Below are 24,039 nucleotides of genomic sequence, written 5' to 3' on the forward strand. Positions count from 1 at the left end.
GGGGTTAAAATAACTAAACACAACATAAATACATTTAAAAATAGGTTGCACTCATATATACACTATATATGTATAAAATGGTATGTTCTATCTGAATCATAAAAGACAAAAATTGGGTTATATATCTCTTTAAGACATCTCAACTAGCTGCAAAATATACACTTAGAAGAGGAACAATTTAGCTAAAAAAATATTCTTATTATTATATAACTACAAATGAAATGTATGCTAAAAAGATATCTTAAAATATAACTACATTTTTATTTTACTGAAGCACCATCATAAAAATGAATTTTACTTTCATAGATGCTCATAAAACAAAATATAATGCATGTAAACACAAAGTAATTATTACGCATAATGGTTATCCTGTTTTGCTTTAGTACATTAGAGGCAATAATTGCTTTTTGCAATAATGCAATTTTGAGATTTAATGGCTTAATCTATTACATTTGAATCAGTGGTGAACATGTTTTATGTAGATGTATTTAGATATTTTGTAGGACTACTATTACATTTTGTTAGCTTCCATATAAAGATGATTACCTACTGGAATCATTTTACAATTAATTTACAAATTGTTTTAATCTATTTATTTCTATTTACACACCAGCCATAATAATTTAAGCTTATTACATAGCTATATGCACTGGCATCAGTAACTACTAGTACATGTAACCTCTGCTACCTCAGTGCAGAAATATTTAGCTTTTTCTAAAATAGACAATTCCAACAGAACAAAATAATGTTACATTGCATCCCCCCCCAGCCACAGTATATGTAAATCTTTTTATTTCATCCATCTTTCTCATTTATATGGATTTTAGCGCTCCTCTATCTTCTTTATTAGTCTTTATACTATGACATATATACAATTATTCATATACAGTAACTTTTTCATTTTGGTGAGCATCATTCACACAGATGTAGATGGTAATGCTTTACACCATCATATGTCATACATAAACACACACACACACATACGTATACACAATCACACATACACAAATGTACATAAACACACACATATCCATACACACAAATGCACTTACATACAGACACACACAGCCATACACACATATACAAACACATAAATATACACAAACACACTACAAACACACACATATAAATACACACAAACACACACATATGCACGCACAAACATACTAACACACACAGCCATACACACACATACATACATCTATACACAAACAAATCAATTCATAATAACGTTTGGGTTACTGAAGACATTTTCCAAGATACTTGTAATAAACATAGTATTGTTGATAGTTTATCTATTTAAAAAGGCTGAGACCTGCTTATCTGCATTAAAGGGACACCGAACCCAATTTTTTTTTTCTTTCGTGATTCAGATAGAGCATGAAATTTTAAGCAACTTTCTAATTTACTCCTATTATCAAATTTTCTGCATTCTCTTGCTATCTTTATTTGAAATGCAAGAATGTAAGTTTAGATGCCGGCCCATTTTTGGTGAACAACCTGGGTTGTCCTTGCTGATTGGTGGATAAATTCATCCACCAATGAAAAAGTGCTGTCCAGAGTACTAAACCAAAGAAAAGCTTAGATGCCTTCTTTTTTAAATAAAGATAGCAAGAGAATGAAGAAAACTTGATAATAGGAGTAAATTAGAAAGTTGCTTAAAATTGCATGCTCTATCTGAATCACAAAATAAAAAATTTGGGTTCAGTGTCCCTTTAACTGTGAGTTTTGATATGAACCAAAAATGGGCCGGCTTCTAAGCTTTATATTCCTGCTTTATAAATAAAGATAGCAAGAGAACGAAGAAACATTGATAATTGGAGTAAATTAGAAAGTTTCTTAAAATTGCATGCTGTATCTGAATCATTAAAGAAAATAATTGGGTTTAGTATCCCTTTAAATAAGAAGGCTCTGGGAGTTGTAGTAGTCAACTGACTTAGCAATAAGATGCAATGTCAGTCAGTAGAAAGGTACGGTCATGTATAAAGGTTTTTTTATGGGTGCATTGGGTGGGTTTTATTTTTAGGTTAGGGCTTTGGGCCGCAAAAGAGCTAACTGCCCTTTTAAGTGCAATGCCATCCAAATGCCCCTTTCAGGGCAATGGGGAGCTTAGGTTTTTTAGATAGTATTTTATTTGGGGGTTTGGTTGTGTGGGTGGTGGGTTTTAATGTTGGGGGGGTTGTTTGTATTTTTTTTAACAGGTAAAAGAGCTGATTACTTTGGGGCAATGCCCCGCAAAAGGCCCTTTTAAGGGCCATTGGTAGTTTAGTTTAGGCTAGGGGTTTTTTTATTTTTGGGGGGGCTTTTTTTTATTTTAATAGGGCTATTAGATTAGGTGTAATTAGTTTAAATATCTGTAATTTGTTTATTATTTTCTGTAATTTAGTGTCTTTTTTTGTACTTTAGCTAATTTAATTTAATTTAGGTAATTGTATTTAATTTAGTTAATTTATTTAATTATAGTGTAGTGTTAGGTGTTATTGTAACTTAGGTTAGGTTTATTTTACAGGTACTTTTGTATTTATTTTAGCTAGGTAGTTATTAAATAGTTAATATCTATTTAATAACTATTGTACCTAGTTAAAATAAATACAAACTTGCCTGTAAAATAAAAATAAACCATAAGCTAGCTACAATGTAACTATTAGTTATATTGTAGCTATCTTAGGGTTTATTTTACAGGTAAGAATTTAGTTTTAAATAGGAATAATTTAGTTAATGATAGTAATATTTATTTAGATTTATTGTAATATTTATTTAGATTTATTGTAATTATATTTAAGTTAGGGGGTGTTAGGGTTAGACTTAGGTTTAGGGGTTAATAACTTTAATATAGTGGCGGCGACGTTGGGGGCAGCAGATTAGGGGTTAATAAATGTTGGTAGGTTGCGGCAACATTGGGGGCAGCAGATTAGGGGTTAATAAATAGTATGTAGGTGTCAGCGATGTTGGGGGCAGCAGATTAGGGGTTAATACATATAATGTAGGTGGCGGCGGTGTCCGGAGGGGAAGATTAGGGGTTAATAATTATAATGTAGGTGTTGGCGATGTCGGGGGCGGCAGATTAGGGTTAATAAGTGTAAGATTAGGGGTGTTTAGACTCAGGGTTCATGTTAGGGTGTTAGGTGTAGACATAACTTTTGTTTCCCCATAGGGATCAATGGGGCTGCGTTACTGAGTTTTACGCTGCTTTTTTGCAGGTGACTTTTTCTCAGCCGGCTCTCCCCGTTGATTCCTATGGGGAAATCGTGCACAAGGACATACGGCCAGCTCACCGCTGACTTAAGCAGCGCTGGTATTGGAGTGCGGTAATGAGCAAAATTTTGCTCAACGCTCACTTCTTGCCTTTTAACGACTGGTTTCTGAAAACTCGTAATACCAGCGCTGTAGGTAAGTGAGCAGTGAGACAAAACTGCTCGTTAGCACCGCATAGCCTCTAACGCAAAACTCTAACCTAGGTGATTGTGTTTTACGTATTATACTAGTCGCTATACAGAGCTAATATGAGTATGAGCTTACATATGCACAATAGATCTTTATGACATATAATATATATACCAGTCGACATATGATTATTTTCTCTCAAGAGTCAGTGTATTTCTTTGTTATTGTAATGTCTAGTAAGCTGTTGAAATGTTTGACTACATTATTATTCTGAGCCAACAATGTAGTTTCAGGCCTCTATATACATTATGGATATTTGAGATATATGATACATACCTGTATGCCAGTTGAGACATGAATCCACGTGTTCAAAAGTTATTATTTTTATTTATTTTGCCATTGTTCTGTTTGGTCATTTGCTATATTATAGTATGAAGTGTTGCATTAAAAATGTGACTGCATCAGATCTCCTATACATAGAAGCTTCACTCCTTAAGATATAGGAAATTAATAATGTCAAAATGTTTCAGAGAACTCCATTGCATGCAAATGTGTCTGAGAGAGCTAGGCATCAATACCAGACTTATTCAATTTGTTTGTATCTATGAATGTGTACCTTTTTATTGATGTGCAATCTGTATGTCATTTACAAAGTACATTTTGTTTTGTTTATTATATTTTTAAAAAAATCCTAATAAAACATATTTTAAAAAAAGCACAAAACAAGCTAGTTCATATATACAAGTAAACCTGAAAATTAAATTTCTCAAATATTTTATACTCTGCAGCTGGTATAACAAGTCATTGAAAATACGTTATGGAAAAACAATTTTACAGTGTACTGTCCTTTTTAAAGGGATATGAAACACATTTCTCTTGTAAGATGTATCGAGTCCACGGATTCATCCTTACTTGTGGGATATTCTCCTCCCCTACAGGAAGTGGCAGAGAGAGCACCCACAGCAGAGCTGCCTATATAGCTTCCCCCTTAGCTCCACCCCCCAGTCATTCTCTCTGCCTGCTTAACTGCTAGGAAGGGCAAAGAGGAGTGTGGTGACAAAAATGTTAGGTTTTTATTTTCTCAAGCAAAAGTTTGTTATTTTTAAATGGTACCGGTGTGTACTATTTACTCTCTGGCAGAAAAGGGATGAAGATTTCTGCAAGGAGGATGATGATCTTAGCATTTTGTAACTAAGATCCACTGCTGTTCTCACAAGGGCTGAAGAGTACAGGAAAACTTCAGTTGGGGGAACAGTTTGCAGGCTAAACTGCATTAAGGTATGTTCAGTCTATTTTTTTCTAGACAGACTATGTTATTTCTAGAAAAGGCTGGCAATATCCCCATGAGGGAAGGGTAAGCTGTATTCAGACACTTGGATAGGAATTTCAGCTTGCATGAAGGGCTCATTAGTTACTGGTGACACTGTTTGGTAAAAACGTTTTTGTTTATTCAGTGAATGATGCAATTATAACGTTTTTTTGAAGGGACTAAAGGGGTCATTGTGGCTTGTTTTTGACTTTTCTAACCCACATGGTTAATTTAGAGACACTCTAGTGTTTGTCTGTTAGGCCTCAAAACATTGAGTGAGGTGGGAGGGGCCTATTTTCATGCCTCAGTTGTGCAGTTTCTTTTCCTCTGAGACTTCTAACTGCTTCTCCAGAGGTTCCTGCCGTGTTTGAGGGCTGTAAAAGAAGTTTTTTTCTAAGTGTTATTTACTTTGATTACAGTGTTTTCCAAGCTTGCTTGTTACATTTCTAGCCTGTTTAACATGTCTGACACCAAGGAAAATCTGTGTTCAATATGTTTGGAAGCCATTGTGGTACCCCCTCTTAGAATGTGTCCCAATTGTACTGATATGTCCATAAACTATAAAGAACATATATTAGCACTTAAAAATAGAGCAATAGATGATTCTCAGTCAGAAGTAAATGAGGGTTTAGCATCTAGCTCTCCCCAAGTGTCACAACCAGTAACGCCCGCACAAGTGACGCCAAGTACCTCTAGTGCGTCAAATTCATTTATTTTACAAGACATGGCCACAGTTATGAATACAACCCTCACAGAGGTTTTATCCTGACTGCCTGGTTTTCAAGGAAAGCGGGACAGCTCTGGGTTAAGGAAAAATGCTGAGCAGTCTGACGCTTTAGTAGCCGTATCTGATATGCCCTCACAATGCTCTGAGGTAGGGGTGAGGGATTTGTTATCTGAGGGAGAAATTTCTGATTCAGGAAAGACGCTTCCTCAGACAGATTCTGATATGACGGCCTTTAAATTTAAGCTTGAACACCTCCGCTTATTGCTCAGGGAGGTATTAGCGGCTCTAGATGATTGTGACCCTATAGTGGTCCCAGAGAAATTGTGTACGATGGATAAATACTTAGAGGTTCCTGTTTACACTGATGTTTTTTTCCAGTCCCTAAGAGGATTGTGAATATTATTTCTAAGGAGTGGGATAGACCAGGTATTCCGTTCATTCCCCCTCCTGTTTTTAAGAAAATGTTTCCCATATCTGACACCATGCGGGACTCGTGGCAGACAGTTCCTAAGGTGGAGGGAGCTATTTCTACTCTGTCTAAGCATACAACTATACCTATTGAAGTCAGTTGTGCTTTCAAAGATCCTGTGGAGGGTCTCCTGAAGAAAATTTTTGTTCATCAAAGTTTTCTTATTCAACCTATTGCATGCATTGTTCCTGCAACTACTGCAGCTGCTTTCTGGTTTGAGGCTCTAGAAGTGGCTCTTCAGATGGAGACTCCATTAGAAGAAATTTTGGACAGAATTAAGGCCCTTAAATTGGCTAATTCTTTTATTACAGATGCCGCTTTTCAACTGGCTAAATTAGCGGCAAAGAATTCAGGTTTTGCCATTTTAGCACGCAGGGCGTTATGGCTTAAATCCTGGTCTGCTGATGTGTCATCTAAAACTAAACTTTTGAACATCCCTTTCAAAGGAAAGACCCTATTCGGGCCTGAACTGAAAGAGATTATTTCAGACATCACTGGAGGGAAAGGTCATGCCCTCCCTCAGGATAGATCAAATAAGATGAGGACCAAACTAAATAATTTTCGTTCCTTTTGGAATTTCAAGAGTAGTCCCGCTTCAGCTTCCTCTGCTGCAAAGAAAGAGGGGAATTTTGCCCAATCCAAGTCAGTCTGGAGACCTAACCAGGCTTGGAACAAGGGTAAACAGGCCAAGAAGCCTGCAGCTGCCTCTAAGACAGCATGAAGGGGTAGCCCCCGATCCAGGACCGGATCCAGTAGGGGGCAGACTCTCTCTCTTCGCTCAGGCTTGGGCAAGAGATGTTCACGATCCCTGGGTTTTAGAAATGGTGTCCCAGGGATATTTTCTGGAATTCAAAGGCTCTCTTCCAAGGGGGACTTTTCACATTTCTCGATTGTCTGTAAACAGACAAAGAGAGAGGCGTTCTTACGCTGTGTAGAAGACCTACATACCATGGGGGTGATCCGCCCAGTCCCAAAAGAGGAACAGGGGCTAGGTTTTTACTCAAACCTGTTTGTGGTTTCCAAAAAAGAGGGAACTTTCAGATCAATCTTGGATCTCAACATTCTAAACGAGTTCCTCAAAGTTCCATCATTCAAGATGGAGACTATTCGGTCTATTCTACTTCTGATCCAGGAGGGTCAATATATGACCACCGTGGACTTAAAGGATGCGTATCTACACATCCCTATTCACAGAATTTTCACAAGGGTGCTAGGGTCCCTTCTGTTGGTTCTACGACCACGGGGCATAGCAGTGGTGCCTTATCTAGACGACATCTTATTTCAGGCGTCAACTTTCCAGCTATCCAAGTCTCACACGGACATTGTGTTGGCTTTTCTGAGATCTCACGGGTGGACGGTGAACATAAAAAAGAGTTCTCTCTTCCCTCTTATAAGAGTTTCCTTCCTAGGGACTCTGATAGACTCCGTAGAAATGAAAATATTTCTGATGGCGGTCAGAAAATCAAAGCTCTTAACCACTTGCCGAGCTATTCATTCCATTCCTCGGCCATCAGTGGCTCAGTATCTGGAGGTAATCAGACTCATGGTAGCGGCAATGGACATAGTTCCTTTTGCCCGCCTACACCTCAGACCACTACATCTATGCATGCTCAAACAGTGGAATGGGGATTATGCAGATTTGTCTCCTCAACTGCATCTGGACCAAGAGACCAGAGATTCTCTTCTCTGGTGGTTGTCTCAGGACCGCAGGCCAGAGTGGCTTATTGTAACGACAGATACCAGCCTGCTAGGCTGGGATGCAGTCTGGAACTCCCTGAAAGCACAGGGCTTATGGTCTCGGGAGGAATCTCTTCTCCCGATAAATATTCTAGAACTGAGAGCGATATTCAATGCGCTTCAGGCGTGGCCTCAGCTTGCTGCAGCCAAATTCATCAGGTTTCAGTCGGACAACATTACGACTGTAGCGTATATCAATCATCAAGGAGGAACAAGGAGTTCTCTAGCGATGATGGAGGTAACCAAAATAATCCAATGGGCAGAGGATCACTCTTGCCATCTCTCAGCAATCCACATCCCAGTAGTAGAGAACTGGGAGGCGGATTTCCTAAGTCGTTAGACTTTTCATCTGGGGAGTGGGAACTCCATCCGGAGGTATTTGCCCAGCTGATTCAGCTATGGGGCACACCAGAATTGGATCTGATGGCGTCCCGTCAGAATGCCAAACTTTCTCGTTACGGGTCCAGGTTCCGGGATCCCAAGGCGGTACTGATAGATGCTCTAGCAGTGCCTTGGTCCTTCAATCTGGTCTATGTATTTCCTCTCCTTCTATGTCTGGTTGCCAGAATAAAGCAGGAGAGAGCTTCGGTCATTTTGATAGCACCTGCGTGGCCACGCAGGACTTGGTATGCAGACCTAGTGGACATGTCCTCGGTTCTACCATGGACTCTGCCAATGAGGCAGGACCTTCTAATCCAAGGTCCTTTCATGCATCCAAATCTAATTTCTCTGCGTCTGACTGCTTGGAGATTGAATGCCTGATTCTATCAAAGCGTGGTTTCTCTGAGTCGGTCATTGATACCCTGATTCAGGCTAGAAAGCCTGTCACCAGGAAGATCTATCATAAGATTTGGCGCAAATATCTTTATTGGTGTGAATCCAAAGGTTACTCGTGGAGTAAGATTAGGATTCCTAGAATATTGTCTTTTCTCCAAGAAGGTTTGGAGAAGGGATTATCAGCTAGTTCCTTATAAGGACAAATATCTGCTTTGTCTATTCTTCTACACAAACGTCTGGCAGATGTCCCAGACGTTCGAGCATTTAGTCAGGCTTTGGTCAGAATCAAGCCTGTATTTAAACCTGTTGCTCCACCATGGAGCCTAAATTTAGTTCTTAAAGTTCTTCAAGGGGTTCCGTTTGAACCTATTCATTCCATGGATATTAAGCTTCTATCTTGGAAAGTTTTGTTTTTAGTAGCTATCTCTTCGGCTCAAAGAGTTTCTGAGCTATATGGTTTACAGTGTGATTCCCCTTATCTTATTTTCCATGCAGATAAGGTGGTTTTGCGTACCAAACCTGGGTTTCTTCCTAAGGTTGTTTCTTATAAGAATATCAATCAAGAGATTGTTGTTTCTTCACTGTGTCCTAATCCTTCTTCAAAGAAGGAATGTCTGTTTCACAATCTTGATGTGGTTCGTGCTTTAAAGTTCTACTTACAAGCAACTAAAGATTTCCGTCAAACATCTTCATTGTTTGTTGTTTATTCTGGTAAGCGGAGAGGTCAGAAGGCTACGGGTACCTCTCTTTCCTTTTGGCTGAAAAGCATCATCCGTTTGGCTTATGAGACTGCTGGCCAACAGTCTCCTGAAAGAATTACTGCTCATTCTACTAGAGCTGTGGCTTCCACATGGCTTTTAAAAATGAGGCTTCTGTTAAACAGATTTGTAATGCGGCGACTTGGTCTTCGTTTCATACTTTTTCCAAATTTTACAAATGTTATACTTTTGCTTCTTCGGAGGCTATTTTTGGGAGAAAGGTTCTACAAGCAGTGGTGCCTTCCGTTTAAGGTCCCTGTCTTGTTCCTCCCTTCATCCGTGTCCTAAAGCTTTGGTATTGGTATCCCACAAGTAAGGATGAATCCGTGGACTCGATACATCTTACAAGAGAAAACATAATTTATGCTTACCTGATAAATTTATTTCTCTTGTGATGTATCGAGTCCATGGCCCGCCCTGTTTATTAAGACAGGCATATATATATATATATATTTTTATTTTTAAACTTTCAGTCACCACTGCACCCTATAGTTTCTCCTTTTTCTTCCTAGCCTTCGGTCGAATGACTGGGGGGTGGAGCCAGGGCTGCCACTAGAAATTTTGGGGCCCCTGACTCAACCATTGATCAGGCCCCCCTCCTTTGACATGTGCAATTTTTTACTAAAATGTATATGCACTTTATTCTTAATTGTCTATTTAAACTTGGAAATGTTGTAAAGGTAGTAACATACACACACACACAGACACTGAAACACACAAACACACTCACACATAAGGATTCACATATAGACACTCTAGCAGACATGCAAAGAAACACACTCAGACACAGAAACCCAAACAGACACTTAGCACTTGTTTACATTGACCTGACAAGTAATGAGGTAAACTACAGTTTTGTAAAAAAAAAAAAAAAGGAGATTTAGAAAACAAAATATGTAGTTCTGATTATCTTTTTGTAAAGGAAGATGACAACTAAATTATGACAACAGCATGCAGTGGCTGAAAGGAAGGGCCCTGAACTGCCTAAACAATAATTTAAAGGTTAAATGGTGGAGTGGTTACTTCCGGAAAGGTCTTGTTAGTCTCAAAGTCTGTAGAAAGATGTGATAATTAGTAGTAAGGTCAAAATGTCCTAATAAGGAACAGACAATGGACACACACACACAAACTCAAACTTGCACATACACCCAAGGAAACACCGACAGAGACAGCCTCAGAAAACACACAAAGACATATACACACATACACACACAGAGACACCCACAGAAAACACACAAAGACATACACACACACACAGACAACCACGTTAAAAACACAGAAAGACATACATACACACACCCTCACTGAGACATCCACAGAAAACACACAAAGACATACACACACCCTCACAGAGACACCCACAGAAAACACAGACATACATACATACATACATACACACAAACACCCTCACAGAAACACCCATAGAAAAAGCTCAAAGACATATGCACACACCCTCACAGATATCCACAGAAAATGCACAAAGACATACACACGGTAACACCCACCCTCACAGAGAGACCCACAGATAAAAAATACATACACATAGAGACACAAACCAAAGCACAAAGACATAAACATATACACCCACAGAAACACTCACAGGAGGTATCATTTATGCACCTTGCATCCCCTAAATCAACAGTGTGTGACATGCATGATAAAAAAAAAATGCAGAAATTAAGAGATCACTTTTTAAAGAATCGTATTTGTAAATGTGCAAACAAAAATAATTCTGTGAATTCAAAATTGTACATTAATGAGCTGGGTAGATGGCTAGATGAAGAAAAGTACCTTTAAAAGGTTGACATATGTTTGTTTGTTTTTTTCCCATTTTCCCCAACCAAGAGCACCACTTCAAATATAGTGTACACATTTTCCCATCTGTCAGCTGTACTTATGGATTTTGAAAATGTTGTACTCTATATGGTCTTGGTGGGACCATAAGCTGTGGTACTCATACCATTAGATCTGGTTAAAAGGCTTGTTGGTATGTATTTCAAAACTAAGTCAGCTGTAGTGTAAACTGAACAGTTTTAAGTTAACCTGTCTCATTTCAAACACTGAGCAATCTTAGTCTGAGAGTATAAAATTTTATGCAGATGTAAAAATCTTAGATAAAATGCCTCCTTGCATCTGGAAAGTCCTTGCATAAAGGGGCAGTAAACTGGAATGTAATATATATATATATATATATATATATATATATATATATATATATATATATATATATATGTAAAATGCATATCTGCCAAAAGGGCATCTACCATTTGTGTATTGAGGAGGAAACATTTCTGCATGGTTTTAAATATAGAATTTCTACAGCATTGTCAAATAATCATAAATACACTGCTGCTAAAAAAATGTGTTTTTATGGACCCCTAGCCCCACCATACAACTACTACCACACTGAAGTTACAATCCAAAATTGCACAAAGAAATAAAAAACATTTGCTAAGTAAGTCCTACCTCCTCTTCAAATGAAAGTGATCTGCCGTCTGACTCAGGCACACACTGTACAAAGTGCCAAGTCTGTCTCACACTAAGCATAGTGGTTTAGTGCACACTAAGAAATCCTCTCAAATGCTAATACTTTACTCCTTGTTATAACATTTCCCATGCTCAATTAGCACTCTGCTATAGTACCCACTGGTGGCTGCCAAAATTAAAAAAAAAAAAAAAAAAAAAAAATCTTTTTTTTTTAGTTCTTGCCTCATGGGGCCCCCCTGGCTCATTGGGCCCATGACAGGAGTCACCCCTGTCACCCCCTGATGGCGGCCCTGGGTGGAGCTAAGGGGGAGCTATATAGGCAGCTCTGCTGTGGGTGCTCTCTCTGCCACTTCCTGTAGGGGAGGAGAATATCCCACAAGTAAGGATGAATCCGTGGACTCGATACATCACAAGAGAAATAAATTTATCAGGTAAGCATAAATTATGTTTTTTTTCTTTCAAGCTTTTTAAAGTGAAGATACCAAGAGAATGAAGAAAAATTGATTATAGGAGTAAATGAGAAATTTGCTTGAAATTGCATGTTCTATCAAAATAAATTGGGTTTCATATCCCTTTAAGCACACAATGAAAGTATATTTGTGCTAATCTAAAACAGCCTGCTTACCTTCTTCCAAACTGCAGTGTTCTTGTTCTGTATAATACCACCCCAATATTTCCCACTGGCTTTTCTAAACAAATCACTATGAATTATTCTCTATTAAATCCCTCACCTCAAAGACTTCTTTGGGGCGTGCTGCAAAACTCTTCTGGCTTTTGTTCGACTGCTAAAAAAAAAAAAGGTGGTGTTAACAGTGTTTTAACGTAACATAGCATATGACAAGGTATTGGACTGGGAAAGACTCAAAGGTGCGTATATATCATTTTTTATATATATGTTTTTAACAATGAAATCTTGTTTGAACTTAAACTATAGCTGCCCAGTAGTAGTAAATATTTACATGGTAGACATTTTCACTTGGTCTGAAGTAGTCTGAAATCACAGTGGACAGATTTTTCCTGTCTTTTTACAAAACATTGGATAGTAATTTTTTTTTTTCTCAAACTGTTTGATTGAGAGCTTGCATTTGTATGGCTGTATTAGGGACCCAGGTTTTGGGATAGACCTAGACGTGGTACCTGGGCTTGTCCAATTTGACCAGATGCGGTAACTAACTCTTCCAGTTTTGCTTTTAATCTTAGCTGAGAGCTTGCAAGTTAGTGCTGGACTTCCTCTGTGCGCTGTATTTGTTTGTTTTGTAATTTTCCTTATGGGCCTTGCACCCAGACTCATCAGGGGTTAACTGCCTGGGACTCTGGGACAGTGCAGCTGCCTGAGAGTGCTATTGAGCACCCAGGGCTGTGCATGTTACAGGGTCATAGGATGTGTACCCAGTCCAGTCTAAAAGTGCAGCCCCTTTCCCTGTTTTGTATATGTCTAGGGGGATTACATAATCTGTGAACCCTTGACTTGTTCCCAATTTGTTTGATTGAGAGCTTGCATTGTGTGGCAGTATTAAGGACGCAGGTTTTGGGAGAGACCTTGACGTGGTACCTAAGCTTGTCCCATTTGGCCAGATGCGATAACTAACTCTTCCAGTTTTGATTTTAATCTTATTTTTGTGTGTATTGCAACGTCTGTTTAGTAATTTTCTCCAGTGACATGCTCCCAGGCTGGTCTGGGTCAAGACTGCATGTGACTCTTGAGGTAGTGCAGCTCTTTTAGAGTGCTATAGCACCATAGCTGAGCATCATTTAGGGGTCATGTGATGTGTCCCCGGTCCGGTCTGGGAGTACTGTTCCACTTTTCTTGTTTTGCTTATATATATATATATATGTATATACATTGATTGGAGTAGTCGTGTTAGTCCAGAGATTTAAATATCAAAATAACAAGAGTATTGCATTGAGCAATGATACTTTTTTTATTGGACTAACTATACATTTATAAGTTGACAAGCTTTCGGAAGAATTCCTTTTTTTCCAAGTCTGAAGCAATACTGACCAATTCAATGGAATTTACAGATTTAGATTTAGAGCATTTACTGACATAAAGTTATATATCAACATGGAATTAATATGAATAAAGATGGGAAATTATGTATACAGGGGAATATAATATAGTCAAAAAAGGAGAAAGAAAGAAAGAAAGGGAATAATAATAATGACAAAAGTATTTACATAGGCTTACCTGTGTACCTATGCATAGAGAGTGTGGAATATACAATGTAATGGACTATATGAAAGTACATTACAATTTTTTTTTGATTATGTGTTAAGAACATATTGATTCCATGTTGATGTATAACTTTGTGTCAGTATACAGTATGCTCTATGTAAAACTATATATTTCCCCTGTCTGTTCTCCTACACTATACACTGTCTGCCTCTGTCACCTAAGCCCGCCTCATGATTTTACGACACCCCCTCCTCTCCCTGCACTCAGACCTCTGTAACACTTTCTGTTCTTTTTAGCCATCCTGTGTTTTAAGATATAATCTGTAAATGCCATTGAATTGGTCAGTATTGCTTCAGACTTGAGAAACGTCCACATCTGCCTGTGACAAGTAGTTAGGCTAAAAGACTAAAGTATTATGACTAGAATGTGCAGTCTAAAGTTATGTGTTTGAAACAAGATCAGAGAACATTGGTTGACATTATTTCATGTAACTGTAAACAAAATGTATGCAAGTATTTAAAACAAATGTATGAATGCTATGTATCTTCTATACAAAGAACTGAGCAAGACACAATAAGACACATATTTATTACAATAAAAGAAAGCACAGCTCTCTTCATAATATAGAAATGGGGACACCTTACATAAATGTCAAAAGATATATCAAATAGAAATAGCAGAAAGTGCTTGTTCATAGAGTATACACTACAAGGACATAGCTGTTGTGGGTTTCGATTCCCATGTGAATATTTTTGTAACATGAATTTAGTTAAATTACAATAATCTTAACTGTTCTTGTCCTACATAAGTAATGTCACAGTTTTCTTCCTAATGGGAAAGAGTCCACAGCCGCATTCATTACTTATGGGAAATAAGAACCTGGCCACCAGGAGGAAGCAAAGACCCACCAGCCAAAGGCATAAATACTCCTCCCACGTCCCCTATCAGTCATTCTTTGCCTTTCGTCCCAGGAGGTTGGCAGAGATGTGTCAGAAGTTTTCTTTAAAGTCACTTTTATTTTATTTTCATATGTCTCTTATGGAGGGTGCTTCCCTTCGACATGGGACGGGAGTTTTAAGTAGTCCTGTCAGTCTCTAGTGGAGGGCCTGGGTAAAAGTGAGAGTCCAGAGATGCAGTGGGAGCTTCCCCTGTGACACCATCCCGACTCGTATTCACAACTCCGTTTTCAGCACTTGGCGTTGCCGAACTTCGCTTTGCTACATGCTGTCTTCTCTCAAGTCCATGACGGAGGCAATGCTACTATTCGTCACACTTGAAGGTCCGTGTTCCTGTTCCACGGCGTAGATTCTGGTAAGATCGTTTCATTTTATTCCATTATCTGTAATGTGATTATTATGACAGTCAAGTACGGGCCTCGCTGAAGCACCTTTTGCTCCGATCTGGAAATCATTGGATAATTCCTCCTTAGGGTGGATAGTGAATGGGTAAGGGTTTATTTGTTATCATGTTTCTTATGTGATTCAACCTGCTTGTGTATGTGCATAGGGCTCTGTGGCCGAGATATATGCCTATGTGGCACATATTGGCTTGTTCTTTCGGTTGTGGTTTACACGGCCTGGAACTATACCTTCGGGTTATGCCTATTTTATTCAGACTTGCTTCATTTTTTTCTGTGGGCCTGGTTTTTGCCGCCCTTTAGGGCGCTTTTCCATGCTTGGGTGGGGCTTCTTCCCCTTCCACATTCCTGAATGTGTGGCGACGGAGGAAGGAGTCTGCTCCACTGAGGTCTGGTCATAGGAGGTGGTGAGTGCCCCCAGCCATTGGTGTCAGGTGCCAGTCGCTTTTTTTTCCAATATCTGTTTATCTTGTACAGTCTTAAGCCATGGAGGATTCCAATGCCGGGACTATTTTTATATCCGATTCCGAATCGTCCTTGGATGAGGATTGTAATTCTGAGATGACCTCGGATGAGGACCGTAATTTGGCCCTGTTATCGCAAGTCTGCCAATCTTGTTTCTTGTGCCTGGATAGTTTGCCTGGTCCCTCGGGCTCGGCGGACCCTGGGCCTTCCGAGCCATCGGCCTCTGGGGGCTCTGCTTCTCAGGAGGCCCCTTTCCAATTGCATACTCCTTTTACTTTTGAGGTTCCCGATGTTAATGCCCCCTCCACGCAGGGTGGATTGTTTCCACCGGAGATGGCGGGACATCTTCGATTTAATATTTTAATGGTGCTGATTCGCTTGCAGGACCCTGAACTTTCCTTGCAGTTATGTGCCTGCCTGCCTATTCCGGGGGTTCAGACCTTGAATGGCACTATAATGTCCCCCCTTATTTTGTTATAGGATTGTGCGGCTCCGTGTCCTATTACGATGAGTTTTTGACTTATTGGGGGATTCTTTCCTTTATGGTTTGAGGACTTCTCAGTTCTTGCAAGGTTCTTCGAGATAGGCTAGTGGAGATGTGTCTCTCTCCGTTCGATCTACTGTGAGCTTTCCCAGTCTCTTTTTTTCTGAAGGTTACGGTTTCCGTTTGGCAGGTGGGAGGATGCCTGCCAGTGCCCTTGTTTATTCTCTTATCCGGTCTGGATTATCTTTCTTTCTGTTTTCCCTATAGGAATTCTGGGATTGCTTGATTGAGTTCTTCTATGGAAGTTGTTCCCGGATTTCTTCCGGTGTTTTGTGTGTGACCTGTTACTTGTTAGTGACGCATGTTGCACCTGGCTGGTCTGGTGGGACCTACTGATTCTCGCATTCAGTTGTTTTTATACACACACAAAAAAAAGAATGAACTCTATTCTTCTAGTCCTCCGGGTCTGGATGTCGGTAATGCTTGGGCTGGCCGTGTCAGTCCGCACCCGACGTCGGGACCAGTGGTACCCGATCACGTCTTTTCGCATCCCTGATACGAGGGGTGTGGTCCTTACTGTGTGGAGCGGTTCTGCCCTTTTGATCTACTGTTGATGGTTCTCCTAGAGTCTTTGCCATTGTGTAGTTAGGCTGTCGCACAGAGGTGGACAATGTCCTCTACTCCCGCCCCTGGGAGCTTTTCAGGCTCTGATGGGATATTGGATTGACTTCTTTGGTGTTGTCACTGGTGCCCTGGTCGTCTTTATCGCCCCTTGGGGGTTTGGGCCCGTGGTGGGCTCTGTTCTTGGAGTCCTGTGCCTCAGGGCTACTGATTAGGGATTTTGTCCCTAATGGTCTCGTGCTGCGGGTGTTTTTTGCAGTATCTCTTGTGTCCTTCTTGGATTTTGATCGAGGTTCTTTTTCCTCGTTGAGATAGCCTGCCAGCTGGTCCGGCTTGTGGTGTGTTTCCTTGGGCGCTGACTTAGGGAAGTCTGGTTTACTCCTTTATGATTACGTTGTGGATCTCGGGGGAGAATCTAGGGTTCTGGCGGTCTAGCTCTTTATCCTATCTGTATGTACCTGTTATGCCCCGGGGATTTGGGGTTGGGTCAGGATGGGTCCTTTTGTCTCCCTTTTAAGGAGTCTGTGGTATTTTTGGTTTGATACCTTGTGGAGGATGTGCTTTGGGCCTTTTTTTTAAGGGGTCCTCTTTCCCTATTCCTCTTTGTTTCTAGGGCTAGCTCTAGCTCGGTTTGACCTCTTTTTCCCCCTTGTCTCTGCTTTCTGCAGACTTTGTCACGGCGCATGGGTGGGCTTGTTGATCACCTTGCTGCTTGTGTTAAGGGGGCTTGAGCAGTTGCTCTCAGTCTTGGCCCTTTTGTTGGGTTTTGGGAGGACTGTATTCCTTTCTGTCCTAGGATTTGCGCTAGTCACTCAACACTTTGGGCGTTCTGTGCCTGTACAATCATTTATAGATTGGTCGGGTGTCCTGGGGACACGTGCTCCCTGTCTCACGTTTTTCTGAGGGACTCTGCCTAGTAAGTAGAAAGTTTGCTGTTGGGAAACAGCTGCAGTTATTTTACCTTGTCTGCTGGCAATCTATTGAGCCTAGGTGGCCTAGTGGTTAACTTGTCTGTCTGTCTGGCAAGCTGCAGTCTTTGAGTATGTACTCTGCTGCGATTACTCGCTATGCCTGTGGGCTTGCCCTTAGGGATTGTGTCCTCAGGTCTCTGGGGTTTTCCCGGGATCTGGTCACTTTTCTCAAGCATGCCTGGTAATCCTTCCCTTCCTGTTGTGATGGGGTGGGTTCTGTTGGTCAGCTATTTTGGCCTATGGTTAGCTTTGCTACCCAGCTTGCAGAAGGTTGCTGTTGTCTCCAGGGCAACTGTTGCTCCTTGAATGCTAGCATGCACTTTAGGGTCCTTTGTAAAGCATTTTTCTGAACCCTCTGTGGGAGTTGGATCCTTGGGATCTCTTGTTTCAGGAAGGTTGATTCAGGAAGGATGTTCCGCTGCTCTGCGGTCTATAGTGGTGTACTGTTGGTCTGCACAGTTTCGGTTGTGCAAGAGCGGGATTTTTCGTATCCGTTTTTGGATGGGGGCTCTACTTATTTGCGCCACTACTTTTTATCATCCTTTTCCTGTCTCTCTCCTGAGCTTTTGTCCGGCTACAGAAATTGTTCCTTGCTTGTGAGGCATCCTCAGTCTCTTGTGGTCTGGAGTGTGGGACTTGGTCTGTTTTCCCCTGCTCTCTAGGGTGGGGGTTTTTCCTTCACGTCCTCATTTATATGGTGACGCGTGTCCATGCTGTCTTGCTGTTTTTGCGTTTGCTGGTCCTTGAGATTTGTTTGTTTCTTTTCTGGTCCTTCCTGACTTTTCATATAGTCTGTTCGGGTGTAGCCTACTTAGTGGCTCCAGGTTGTCTCCTTGTCACCCTGGACGTTGTTCCTTTCTTCTGTTTTGTATCTTTCCTCTGGGAATTTTTAGTCGGGTCCCTTGCTTTGGCTTGTGGGTCTTTGCCTCCTCCTGGTGGCCAGGTTCTTAATTCCCATAAGTAATTAATGCGGCTGTGGACTCTTTCCCACGGAAGAAAAGGAAATGATCAGGTAAGCATAATTTATGTTTTTTTCTGAATTTACTTGAATGCATTTATCGTAATAGTTTAAAGCGAATATACAATATTGTGTGGCCCTAATTGTACCATTCTATTGAAGCTAGCTATGCAAAATACAATGAAAGCCATTCAGTAATTGAATTAATTTTAACTTTGCTGTAATAAATATATTCACTGAACCCAAAAGAAACTAAGCAGTATACAAATTGGATTGGCTATAAAGTATATATCCCCTTTTCTAGGTCTTATCCAGTGAATGGAATATCAAAGCTGTATGGCAGAGCTTTTCCTTACTGCAGAGTATAGAATTATGTTTGATACTTTAGTTAAAGGGACAGTCTAGTCAGAAATAAACTTTCATGATTCAGATAGGGCATGTCATTTTAAACAACATTCCTATTTACTTTTATGATCAAATTTGCTTTGTACTCTTAATATTCTTAGTTGAAAGCTAAACCTAGGTAAGCTCATATGCTAATTTCTAACTTCTTGAAGGCCGCCTCTTATCTGAATTCATATTACAGTTTTTCACAGCTAGAAGGCATTAGGTTATGTGTGCCATATTGGATAACATTGTGCTCACGCCCATGGAGTTACTTACAAAGAGGGTACTGGCTGGCTAAAATGCAAACCTGTCAAAAGATCTGAAATAAGGGGGCAGTTTGCAGAGGTAATCACAGGGATAAAAAAGTATATTAATATAACCGTGCTGGTTATGCAAAACTGTGGAATGGGTAATAAAGGGATTATCTATATTTTTAAACAATACAAAATCTGTAGTAGACTGTCCCTTTAAGTTACTTTTCCAGGCAGCTGTCAATACAGTGACACAACACTGTCGGAAGGCAAAGTACCAAAAATATGTCTGCAGTGTCTGAACCTACAGTAAACACCACAGGCCCATAAACCAAAGGTGTTACAGATGCATAGTGCATAAGCTTGCAATGCAGGTCGCTTAGACCAAGCAGCTTTGTTCATATATTTAGAACGGTAACAATACTGTAGTCTGCTAATAACGTGAATGAAGGTGTCTGAATTTTCAACCTTTTATGTGGCACTCTCTTTAATATGAAGTGTTTGTTTTGGTTTATTATTATAATTAGTCTTAGTTATTACTTTTAACTTAAAGGGCCATAATACCCAAATGTTTAAACACTTGAAAGTGATGCAGCATAGCTGTAAAAAGTGGACTAGAAAATATCTCCTGAACATCTCTATGTAAAAAAGAAAGATATTTTACCTCAAAAGTTCCTCAGTAGCCACCTCCCTTGTAAAGGATTTCTAAGCAGCATTTTAGTGTGTCTGTCCTAGGACAGCTTAGGGGATGAGCCTCGTGAACTCTCATATTATTTCACCAATCAGGTAAAGGAAGCTTACTATGAAATCTCATGAGAGTTAAGTCAAATCTCATGAGATCACAGTAAGAGTTCATGACCTCAGCACTGCTGATGCTGATTGGCTGCTGTTCATTTCTTCATTTTTTTTTATTTTTACCTGCAGCTGGAAGCAGGTGAAGCATAACTTTTTACACAGAACTTACTCTGCTGAGCTGAGGAGATTGTGAGGTAAAATATCTTTGTTTTTTACATAGAGATGCTCAGGTGATATTTTCCTGTCAGCTTTTTACAGTTATACTGCATCAGTTTCAAGTGATTTAGCATATGAGTATTATGTCCCTTTAATATAAAACCCTTTTATTTTGGTTGTCGCTGTACCAAGGAATCTGTGTAAGTCTACAAATAAATTAAAAAAAGGCTAACAATTTCTGTTTTACAATATCAGCTGCTACCCAGCAAAACATTTTACCCATAAGAACTTAATGATTAGGTAAAAAGACATAAACCATATTTGCTCAACACTATCAGACAATATGAAGGATTGCATATTGTGATTAAGGACAGTACAGTAAAAATGCTATAACAAATGTAACTGATTGCCTGCTACACACTGCAAATGATCAAGTCCAATAACCTTAACTCATAGTTCTAGAACTAAAATCTTGGGTGTAGATTTTCTTTTATAAAACTTACTGAAGGGATGCAGAAAAGATCTGTAGCTGAGCTACGTTTCATGCATAGCCCCCCAGTGTAAGCAGCTCCGGGCCATTTCAGTGCAAGCTTACTCATGATCATTGTTCTTCTTTTACAAAAGCATAATTAGGATATGGCTTTAATTTTATTGGTCAATGGGTGTCTTTTGATTTTCCCAGGTTATACTTTTTGAAACACTAAAATAGAAAAAGCTGAAATTATCATGAAATGTAACATTCATTGTTTGATATTCAGGGGATACAACATTGGCATTCGGTTAGTAGAAGACTTCCTGGCGAATTCTGGTATAAAGAAGTGTCGAAGCTACAGTGAGACAGTAGACATTATCGCCAAGGTACGTCTATGGTTCAAAATCAGTTTTATTTTTTATATATATATATTAAATTATATTTAATTTCACTGAAGGCCATATCTATATGTCAAACCTCCTTGCTTATTTAATAAAGCTAAAATGAACTTAATTAAATGTGTTCGACAATGGTTATTTTTGATAGGCTAGCTTTGAAATTATTTAAATGCGTTAACAAAAAAGAAAACAAGTGGTACAAATTACATATCTTGTATATAGATTTTATATTAACCCCTTAAGGACAAGACCATTTTTCAATTGTCTTACCCTTAAGGACCAGGGCTATTTTTACATTTCTGCTGTGTTTGTGTTTAGCTGTAATTTTCCTCTTACTCATTTACTGTACCCACACATATTATATACAGTTTTTCTCGCCATTAAATGGACTTTCTAAAGAGACCATTATTTTAATCATATCTTATAAATTACTATAAAAAAAAATATAAAATATGATGAAAAAATTGAAAAAAACATACTTTTTCTAACATTGACCCCCAAAATCTGTTACACATCTACAACCACCAAAAAAACACCCATGCTAAATAGTTTCTAAATTTTGTCCTGAGTTTAGAAATACCCAATGTTTACATCTTCTTTGCTTTTTTTGCAAGTTATAGGGCAATAAGTACAAGTAGCACTTTGCTATTTCCAAACCATTTTTTTTTTTAAATTAGCGATAGTTACATTGCAACACTGATATCTGTCAGGAATCCTTGAATAACCCTTCACATGTATATATTTTTTTTTAGTAGACAACCCAAAGTATTGATTTAGGCCCATTTTGGTATATTTCATGCCACCATTTCACTGCCAAATGCGATCAAATAAAAAAAAATTGTTCACTTTTTCACAAACTTTAGGTTTCTCACTGAAATTATTTACAAACAGCTCGTGCAATTATGGCACAATGGTTTTAAATGCTTCTCTGGGATCCCCTTTGTTCAGAAATAGCAGACATATATGGCTCTGGCGTTACTTTTTGGTAATTAGAAAGCCGCTAAATGCCGCTGCGCACCACACATGTACTATGCCCAGCAGTGAAGGGATTAATTAGGGAGCTTGTAGGGTTAATTTTAGCTTTAGTGTAGAGATCAGCCTCCCACCTGACACATCCCACCCCCTGATCCCTCCCTGACCCCTCTCAAACAGCTCTATTCCCTCCCCCACCCCACAATTGTCCCCACCATCTTAAGTACTGGCAGACAGTCTGGCAGTACTAAAATAAAAGGCTTTTTATTTTATTTTTTAAATACATATTCTGCTGCGTAGGATCCCCCCTTAGCCCCCAACCTCTCTGATCCCCCCAAACAGCTCTCTAACCCTTCCCATCTACCTTATTGTCCGCCATCTTGGTTACTGGCAGCTGTCTGCCAGTACCCAGTTTGCATACAAATTAAAAAATATATATTTTTATTTTATTTATTATTTTTCTGTAGTATAGCTTCCCCCCCTCAATAACCAACCCCCACCCCCTCCCAGGTCCCTTAGATAAAAAATGTCCCCCCCCTCCTCTCTCCCTCCTTCCCTTTATACTGGTCCATAGTGTAGGGCTCCCACCCGCTCCCGCCCCTGTGTGCGCTCCCATCTCTGCCCCCGTGCGGGTGCCCACATCTGTGCGAGGCATCACGGCAATACCTTGAAAGCGCCTGGAAGCGATCAGGATAGCTTCCAGACGCTTTAATCCCCTAACGTCGTACAGGGGACTTCAATCTTCTGTCTTCCACTCCGGAAGAAAGAAGATTGAAGATGCTGCTTGATAGAAGACTTCATCCCGATGATGGACTTCCGACTTCAGCCCGATGATGGATTTCTTCAGTCGCCGCTTGGATCCAGACTTCAGCCCGAGGATGGACGTCACTCTTCAGCCCCCCGCTTGGACTTGGATCAAGACTTCCGAGGCTTGGATCAAGACTTCCGAGGACGGATCGGTGAACCTGGCAGGGTGAAGATAAGGTAGGAAGATCTTCAGGGGCTTAGTGTTAGGTTTATTTAAGGGGGGTTTGGGTTAGATTAGGGGTATGTGGGTGGTGGGTTGTAATGTTGGGGGGGGGGTGTATTTTATGTGTTTTTTTTACAGGCAAAAGAGCTGAATTCTTTGGGGCATGCCCCGCAAAGGGCCCTGTTCAGGGCTGGTAAGGTAAAAGAGCTTTTTTAGAATAGGGTAGGGCATTTTTTTATTTTGGGGGGCTTTGTTATTTTATTAGGGGGCTTAGAGTAGGTGTAATTAGTTTAAAATTGTTGTAATATTTTTCTAATGTTTGTAAATATTTTTTTATTTTTTGTAACTTAGTTCTTTTTTATTTTTTGTACTTTAGTTAGTTTATTTCATTGTATTTATTTGTAGGAATTGTATTTAATTTATTTATTGATAGTGTAGTGTTAGGTTTAATTTTAGGTAATTGTAGGTATTTTATTTAATTAATTTATTGATAGTGTAGTGTTAGGTTTAATTGTAACTTAGGTTAGGATTTATTTTACAGGTAATTTTGTAATTATTTTAACTATTTTAGCTATTAAATAGTTCTTAACTATTTAATAGCTATTGTACCTGGTTAAAATAAATAAAAAGTTACCTGTAAAATAAATATAAATCCTAAAATAGCTATAATATAATTATAATTTATATTGTAGCTATATTAGGGTTTATTTTACAGGTAAGTATTTAGCTTTAAATAGGAATAATTTATTTAATAAGAGTTAATTTATTTCGTTAGATTTAAATTATATTTAACTTAGGGGGGTGTTAGTGTTAGGGTTAGACTTGGCTTTAGGGGTTAATCCATTTATTACAGTAGCGGCGAGATTCGGTCGGCAGATTAGGGGTTAATAATTGAAGTTAGGTGTCGGCGATGTTAGGGAGGGCAGATTAGGGGTTAATACTATTTATTATAGGGTTA

At 39.4% G+C, this 24,039-nt stretch overlaps 1 protein-coding gene across 1 annotated transcript in view; it reads left to right on the forward strand.

Annotated features, from left to right (window-relative positions):
* Positions 1-24,039, forward strand: part of LOC128643706 (trafficking protein particle complex subunit 3-like protein) — a 245,095-nt gene that overhangs the window by 102,657 nt on the left and 118,399 nt on the right. Inside the window, exon 4 of the mRNA XM_053696536.1 lies at positions 21,028-21,127. Within this exon, the coding sequence (XP_053552511.1) occupies positions 21,028-21,127 (100 nt within the window). The remainder of the gene's footprint in view (positions 1-21,027; positions 21,128-24,039) is intronic.

Source organism: Bombina bombina, unplaced genomic scaffold (genome assembly GCF_027579735.1).
Source record: "Bombina bombina isolate aBomBom1 unplaced genomic scaffold, aBomBom1.pri scaffold_602, whole genome shotgun sequence".
Classification (NCBI taxonomy): Eukaryota; Metazoa; Chordata; class Amphibia; order Anura; family Bombinatoridae; genus Bombina; species Bombina bombina.